Genomic DNA, 8,892 nt, shown 5'->3' on the forward strand with positions numbered 1-8,892 from the left:
ATCATTAGCTGTGATAGACTAATAATCATAAAATTAAGAGATAAACCATTTGGGAAAGAACTGCTTCAGTTCCCCATGGAATATTATAGTGTCTGGCAGATGTAAAGTAGCATGTATCAAGTTCTAGATGGAAAAATAAGAGCTCTAGCATAATAAGTGTATAATTAAGTAATGATTGAAGTACCAAGGACATTTACAAACTGTGCATCGTGTTGTCCCAGAGGAGGAAGACTACTTGACGTGTGGAAATTTTTAAGCTGAGACACTTAAACCTTTTCTGAACTAGAAAACTTTTGCTGGGCCATACCACCAAAGTCTTCCTCGGACAGATACAGCTATAACAGCACTGAAGTGAAGTGTTCCTCTTCTCTTTTCATATCCTTCCCCCAATTCTAGTGTGTGCTAGTTTAAGTGGAATACAGAAACATTGCGGTTTTGTTTCCACTGTTGTTGCAAGAATGAGGCTAAAACAGAAATTAACATGAAGCTGACAGAATTGCCTTCTACAAAGCATTACTTACTCTTCTTTCCACACAAGAAAAATGATTCCCTCTTTTATCTAGAATAGACCCAATCCTAAGATAAATCTAGAAAGACGGTGAATATGGAGATATATTAACAGTTTACTTATGTGGGACTGTAATCCTAAATCTGCCACAAAAGCATAAACTCAGACTTCTCAGTGTGGCTGATGCAGTGGTTTTACAAATATTAATATTTTTCTTTAATTTTTTTTTTTTTTTAATTTAGGTGATTTTGCAGTAAGAAAGGCCTTGGCCTGTACATGCAGCCATTGTTTTCAGGGTTTAGGGCAAGTCAAACTTTCCTACTACTGTGCAGAGTCTCACTACAGGTATGAAAACACTTGCTTTACTAGTGAATTAGACAGTTAAGATCTTGGGCAGTTTCAATCAAAATCATCTTTTAAAATAGAATTTAGGCTTCTAAAGCATTTTATTTATTTTAAAAATTTACTTACAAGGACAAATCAAGATAAATTTGACAATATTTGCTTAAGTCCTTTTATTTTGTAGCCTCTGTTAAATGGAAGAACTCATAAAAGTTGTTTTCTAAAATGAGGAGGCCAAATTGACTAAAGTATTTCTTGAAGGAAAGAGGATTATTTTGAAGAAACCATAATAGAATTTTCTTTTGAGGAAATTGTAATAGAATTTTTGTGCAAGTTGAATCTAGACTCAGATATTTTAAATCACTTGCTTCAGAAACGTGTGGGCTTTTTATCCCCTTTTAGTTTAACAATCTCAGGTGATTTCCAAAAGGAAAGGCAAAGGGAGGGCTTTACTCACTAATTCACACTGTGACAAATGACTGTTAAAATGCCTTCTGAGATTTACAGTAGGGAGTTGTTCCTTGAAAGTCACCAGTCAACACGACAGCCAGCAGTATACAATTGTCCAAGTGATGTGTGGAGGTGTTCTGTATTATCTGAATACCTTTCCTTTCCAGATAGGTGGTAATGTTCATCTATGCAGTAAGCACATCAGAAAGGAATGCTGATTTTAATTTAATCCTTTAAGTATCCAGTGTAAGAACAGTTCCTGCACAAAGGTAAAATTTAGCTCTCTAGTTTCATCATGAAAGTATATATATATACTGTAGCAAAATGACTCAAATTTTCATCTCAATAGAGCAAAAAGGATTTGAAACGCATTTCCAGTACCAGTTAAAGTATCTATATTGGCATTGGAACTGGTATGTTCCAATACCAGTTATGCGTATACATATATACAGAAAAGAAAAAAATTAAAGAATTGGAAAATGTAAATTTTTTTTCCATGACTGTGAAATTGTAAACACTTATTGCAACAGCATATAGAAAAGTTATGAAACCTGATGCTTTGAGGGTGGGGGCTGGAAAATGTATTGAGTTTCTATCTTCATTTTTTGTTCTTTCCATTCCATTTTTTTGTATGTGAATTTGAAGTGGGACAGTAATAGCTATTTTTCCCAAGAACTTAATAGGTCTGTATACAATCCTAAACTTCAACAGGCAGTAGAATGAAATAGTAGTATAAAATAGGTATTTATGATTTTCAAGCGACTTGTTCATATGATAGATTGCATTAATTCAGCAATTCAATGCTGGAATGTGTACTTGATGATTTCTTAATTAATATAGCTAGAAATATTCAGCATTGATAAAATTTACCTTAAGGACTCTGGGAAAAAACACACTTATTGCCTATGTGTGAGGGACATACTGCATATTTCAGGAAGGAAGGCACCAAGCATAAGCAGGTCTGTGTTTTACAAATGGATCTCTCTGCAACACAGTCCACCATATATGCATAATCTGAATGTGTGACTGTGTAGGAATACAGGAGACCAGAAAGACAGAAACTAGCAGCACAAATGGGAGAAGCAGCATGTAATGTTTAAAGTGTAGAGGTTACCTTCATGATAAAATTACTTTGACCCTCTCTGGGTACATCTTTAAGCAAGCTAAACTTGCCCAGGCACTGACATTAAATGGCACAAAACAGCCTACATACGTATCAGAGAACTGTTTCAGCTTCCCACATTGGGTGACTCCCTGCAACTTGTCTGCTCGGAGTGTTTTTGTGGACGCTCAAACTGCCAAATCATTCCTGGGCACTGCAGTGTTCGAGACAGTTTTGGCCAGCTGGCTATGGCCAAAGCATGCAAAAAAAATTTGAACAGTTCACTACTGTATTGAAGCAGTCATGCTTCAATGGTGGGAAACACTCCTGGCTGCTTGAATTGACTAAAACAAATGCAGCTTTTATATCTTTATAAGCTTCTAAAGAACAGACTAGACATCTGTGCATAAATGGTTTAAGAAATGTGAGGTAAATTTTGCTCTGCAAGATACTCAAGCACTGAATATATATGAGTGACCTTACTAAAAAAGCAGTGATATTGATAGAATGTAAATGCTTTTTTATTTTTAACTTAGAATTCTTTCTTTACACTTCTAGTATCCTGTTGTTTGGCTATTTTGAAGTACAGGGTAACTATATATGTACACAAGAAAACATTTTTTTGTTAATAACCTCTTCATTGTATCTTTCCAAAGCCTACAGGAACCTAAAATAAATACCCTCTTTTCTCCCCTCCTCTGAAGCAAATTATTTACCAGCTTTAAACATGTCAGGTCTTCACTAGGTAGGGTATTTTCTATTTTTATTTCTGTTGCTCTTCAACACAGCTGGTAAGACTAGAGACTGATGATCAGTAGGTTTATGAAATGTTTTATTTACTGTTTTAATTTACTGTTACAATAACAATTCAGTAAAACCTCACTGAATTAACAGGTAAATAACTTGTGTTAGTCATGGAGTTCCCCCTTTATTTCTGCTCCATTCCCCAGCAACCAAACTGAAAGGCAAATGCATTATGATGGTCAAGAAACATCTCAGAACATCCAGCAAATCAAACCAATTTATTTCAGTTTCAGATATTTTCAATAATGAAAACACAATGTTAAATTCACAAAGGGATATTAGCAATGTTTACAAAATTAGTGAAAAAGTCAATGACTTGATATTCTCTTTACCCTTAGCCCACTGGCTGGGATATTTACATGGCCAGAAGAAACCTGGTACACTACCTGTCACAGAAATCACCTACTTAACACAAACATATGCTCTACCTACTGGGCTGATCTTTCACGTGCTGTCCTGCAGAACCTTTTCAGATTGATCCAGGCAATATTTAAATATTTTATATTGTGACAGGAAAACAGGTGAGCTTTTACTTAGCGATATCCCTCTGAGTAAATGAATATTTAACTATTCCATATAAAATGTGTGTACTGTAAGCATCAAGCTTCATGTCCACAGTTTTCAAAGGGAACTAGGTCCTTTGAAAATCTAGCCCTTCAAAAAATCAAAACTGGTTTTAACATCCAATTTTTTTGAGGAAAAAATCACTCAGGAAATTCAAGAATGTTAATAAACTATTTGAAATAGTTTATTTACTGAACAAATGCATTTGCCAAAGATTCACCATGTTGTTCTGCACGCAGCAACTTCTTTTATGAAAAATAATATACAACGCAATTTGGCGGTTTGTGGAATATGACAGCCCAGAACCCATCTGTTACTGAAGCCAACTGCAAAGCTGGTTAGGAATCTAAGCTATACAAGTAGAATTATTTTTCTGGAAAGAAACAAAAAGCAGTGAGATAGATGTTACTGTATTGGAGAAGAATATGCAAGAAATAGACCATGAGCTAGACACCAAAAAAGTGTGTTTCTCGAGAAGTCCTCAAGAAAAAAAATGAAGATTAGAAATCTGACTCCAAACAGGTACAAATCTAAGAACAAAATTCCTGAATCAGAGCACTATTACATTCAGCTAAGCATTTTAGCATGTATGCATTTTATAAATGAACAGGATCATTTAAAAGAAAGCTGATCAAACTCTTCTCCTAAAGAAATATAACTAGTAAGGTTTCAAAATTGGATACTATGCTTATGTCAGAAATATATCTTTCAGCAAAAAAGAAGCGAGGTCTACATTATTTCAATCATATTTATTATTAAATACTACCATATGATTTACTGGCAAACTATGTTATCGAAACTGTGACTTGGTGACACAGAATCCTGGGTGGTTTGTGGCAGATGAGAGGAATAATTCCATCTCCTCTCCACCTCGAAGAATCAACAGCATCTGAAAACAGAGAGATAGAACATACGCCTCCCAGCCAGCAAAAGTGAGCATCTTTCCAGAAAGGGCAGAATGGAAGGACAAAAGAGAGACCTCAAGGGTGAACAGACTGGGAAGATCAAAAAGGGAACAAGACTAAGATATAAGACAAAGAGTTCATCTGGTAACAGACCTGAACTTCACAGACACACAGATAGAAGACCTGATTATAAATCAAACTGCTGGAGTTAAAAGCAAGTGGAAGTAAGAAGTTGCAGTGAACTAGAAATATGCAGAAAATGACTTCCAGCATCTTGGCCAAGGGCCTCCTAAATGAACTATCTTGATCACTTACCATTGTGTAGCTGTACTAGAAGGCTACTTCAACTGTATTTTAGTGTTCAGATATTCCATTCATAGTTAATGTCCGTTCAACTGAAGCGGGTACAAGCAACATCTATATTGCACAGCAATTACAATAGAATAAAAAAGACATGCTTCACCAGAACCAAACTTGAACAACTTATGTAGGGGTGCAAAGACAAAAAACCAAACAAAAATAAGATATACTTGTGTAATACTAATCATTACTAACTAATAAGCAGCTGATCTCGGGATCCACACAGGTCTGCAGTCATTCTCATTAAGTATTTCCTGAAAGTATGTCTAATGTTCTAAATATTCCATTTGACAATATTTCTATGCAGAATATGTATGCTTTTTCTATAATGGATAGTAGCAAAATACCAGCAACAGGGATTGGATTAATATTTCAGTATTAAAAATAATATCCTCCAGTAAAAAAAAAAAAAAAACCAACAAAAAAACCAAGAATCTGGACAGGACCCTCTTGTAGGGTGGAAAACCAAAAGACAATACTTAAGATTTTTTAAGAGTGGACTTTGTTCAGTTAATGGAAAGCAAAAGAGACTGCTATGGTAACTTGCAGAGGTGGAGGAGAGAGCGCTGCTAACACAGCCTCATGTAAAGCACAATTCTGATTGCATTGTGGTGAAACAACTGCCCAGCCTTCCTGCCACAGTGCAGCTGTGTCCAGCCTCAGCACAGGACAGTATTTGAAGATCTAGAAAGCCATTTCCACTAGCTATTTTCAGTCCTAGGTTCATATTTTATATTTCAGATGTGCCAGAGATCTTTCTTGTAATGCTTGTGTGAATGTTAATGAAATAATTAAAAGTATTCATTTTCCACTAGTCGTTTGCTACAATTTTCCAACAATAATCACACCATTATGCTATATATGTCATACATATATAGCAATACATATATAGCATACAATGTCATACCATTGTGCTATAATTCTGCTATGTTTTTTAAGGATTATTTATTTTCATTTTGTTAAGCATACAAAGACTTGAAATATAATCAAATGGATTGGATGCCAAATGGATGCTATGGTTTGTGCAGTTGCTTATACACTATTTCCTATTTGAGATCAGATCATGATTCTTCCATAGAAGGCAACTTTATAAAGTTAAAGTCCAATAACTGCTATCAGGGAAGTGCTTGACAGAAGTTTAAAGTAGAGCTGGCAAAAGTGTTCAGCCACAGAGGGGTTCAAAAAGGTGTACAGAGAATATTTTCTTTATTTCAGTCATCAAAACTCTAGCTAAATAAATTTAGTTTATAAAATGAGAAAGGTTGCAGGTTTTTTTCCTATTCCAGGAAAAATAAGATGTAGGTATAACATGCTACGATCTACATTTTCTAAAATATCAAAAAATACTGCAATCAGAAGTTATGAATACAGAATACACTTATGATTTAATTTTTTTAAACTATAAAACCATGCTTTGATAAACATAGTCTCTTACTATTCATTATGTAGTTACAATGCTGTTATTTCCAACCAACAGCATTCATTTTTTGTGACTATCTTAAGATGTCATTCACCATTTCATAACTGTCTGAATAAACATCATTTGTTTAATTGCTTCAATGTATGTAGTATATTCTACTAAACAAAGGTAGTAATTAGTTACATATCTACATGATCTTATGATTACCAATCAATAAAAATCCATCTTTCTTTAGAAAAGTACCTAAAATCTAAACGATGTAGACCAGCACTAAAATCAAAAGTTTTTGACTGCTGAGTTAAAGACTCATTCTGAAAATGCAAATATATTGAATTAAAATTGATCCAATATGCCATTATATATTACCAGACAATTTTGCTTTTCTGTCGTTTGACTACAATAAATTATTATTACAAAGTGGATCTCACACATAATTTTGCAAGATGGGATCGCGTAATAGCATACTGACACACCAGGTTGTATGGTCAATTAGAGTGGCATGATGCTATTGGTGTTACTGAATACTGTTCATTTACCATTCAGAAATTAAAAACACATTCCTGGTTTGTTTGTTTGTTTTAATATAAGGTTGCTGTTTTTTTCTTTTAAAGACATTGTTTGACTTGAGACAAACAAATACCTTTTTCTTTCGGTTTGTAATTAAAGATGCTAATACTCCTTGAAATAATTCATAAAGGAATACATTAGTATTAGTTACATCCTAGCATGAAAAGAAGCTGCATGTAAAGACGCATGCATATTGGATAATAAGAACACCCAGTGATTCCCAGGGCATGTTATCATCCAGAGACGGTATGGTACCTGTCCTGCTCTTCCTCCTACACTAGACGTAGGGAAGAGAAAGGTACTGCCCTTCTGTAGAGGCGGTAGTGCCCCGAAGGCTATGGGATGCCTAGTGCCTTGGTGTGGGGCTCCGGCCCCGACTCGCCCCCGGCTTTGGGGAGGGGCGCCGCAGCCCCTCGCCGGCCGTCGCAGCCGTTTGCCGGGAAAGTTTTTCAGGGGGGCTGACCTCCTGCGGGCGGTGCGTGCCTTGGCAGCGCGCTGACCTGACAGCCCGCCCCGCCGCCACCCCGACCCTCGGCGGAGCCCGCGCCGCCCAGCCGTCCCTCTCAGGCGGGCTGGCGGCGGGCGCCGCCCGCGCAGCCCCCCGCACTCCCTCTCGGGCTGTCACCGCGGCCGCGCCGCACCCGCGGACCGCGCACTCACCTGTCGTCGCTCTGCCAGCCCTGGTCGCCCAGCAGCAAGTCCCGAAACCGGTACCGCGGGGGGAGCGGGGGCACCTCGCTGTCCAGGTCCACCATCCTGCCCTGAGGAGGGGAACGCCCACCGCCGCTCCCCTGCGGAGGGTCAGTCACCCCTGCTGGTGGGATGCTGCTGGGCGGGAGGGGGAAAGCCCAGGCGAAGCAGGAGGGGCGGGGAGCGGCGCGGAGCAGGTTGTCCTCCCCAGCCGAGTGTGGGGGCTGCGGCGCACAAAGGCGGCGGGAGCTGTCACCGGGCGGCTGAGGGGAGCGGCGGGACCCGCTCGCGCCCCGGGGCGCCGGCGGCGGTTAACGGACCCCGGGGGAGGCAGGTGGCGGCGGGCGGCGGCCTCGGCGGCGCGCGCGCCCGCCGCCCACCCACCCAGCCACCGAGCGCGAGCGCGACCGCGAGCGCGCGCGCACCGCCCGCCGCGGTTGACAACAAAGAGCTGTCCACCGCCATGCAAATGTTGTTTGGAGCCGCCGCTGGCAGGCGAACCAATGGGGTGGGCGCTCATTAGCATGCTCCAGTGACAGCGCCGGCAACCTCTGCCTGCCGACCAATAGGAGCCCCCCCCTCATTAGCGTACGGGGCAGGGGGCTGCTCGCTCTGCGGGGCGGCAGCAGGCTCTGGGGCTGCGGGGCTAGGCGGACCCGAGGCGCTTCGAGGCCCCAGAGACACCCCGGATCCTGTTACGCTTCGGCTGCGACGCACCGGCTGGAGCGCCGCCTTGCTCGCCACAGGCCCGCCGGCGTGGCGAGCTGAGCGAGGCAGCGGGCGGGTTGGAGGGGGGGGTCCCTGCCTGTCCCCTCGGGGTGGCAGTTCGGCGGGCCTTGCCGGGTGTCGGCGGGTCTCGGGTGCCCTCGCACGCAGGGAACTCCGCGGGGGTGGCACCGTGGGGTACCCGTTTGGGGCATGCAGAATGGCGCTTGGCTGGAGGAGCCACCGAACACCCCGAGCACCAGCCCGGCCCCAGCCCTTCCTTTGAGGGCCTTCATGGGGCTTCATCACAAGCCTCGCTCCTACAGCCGGCAACCTCCTCGCGTACCACCTGGGCCTTCCTCAGAAGCACTTCTTTGTAAGCCTCAAAATTTCAAAAATGAGGTGTTTTTTCTTGGCGAGCTTTATGTAGCCCCCGCGCAGATCCCATGTTAGTGATGTTACTCACCTGAGCATA

General features: G+C 41.1%; 1 protein-coding gene across 3 annotated transcripts in view; it reads right to left on the bottom strand.

Moving 5' to 3' along the window:
* KCNT2 (potassium sodium-activated channel subfamily T member 2) overlaps positions 1-7,777 on the bottom strand; it is a 156,036-nt gene extending 148,259 nt beyond the window's left edge. For all 3 annotated transcript variants that reach the window (XM_074152413.1, XM_074152412.1, XM_074152411.1), the window contains exon 1: positions 7,683-7,777. In XM_074152413.1, the coding sequence (XP_074008514.1) occupies positions 7,683-7,777 (95 nt within the window). The remainder of the gene's footprint in view (positions 1-7,682) is intronic.
* Positions 7,778-8,892: the final 1,115 nt, after the last annotated feature.

The sequence above is a fragment of the Numenius arquata genome, chromosome 8, assembly GCF_964106895.1.
Source record: "Numenius arquata chromosome 8, bNumArq3.hap1.1, whole genome shotgun sequence".
Classification (NCBI taxonomy): domain Eukaryota; kingdom Metazoa; phylum Chordata; class Aves; order Charadriiformes; family Scolopacidae; genus Numenius; species Numenius arquata.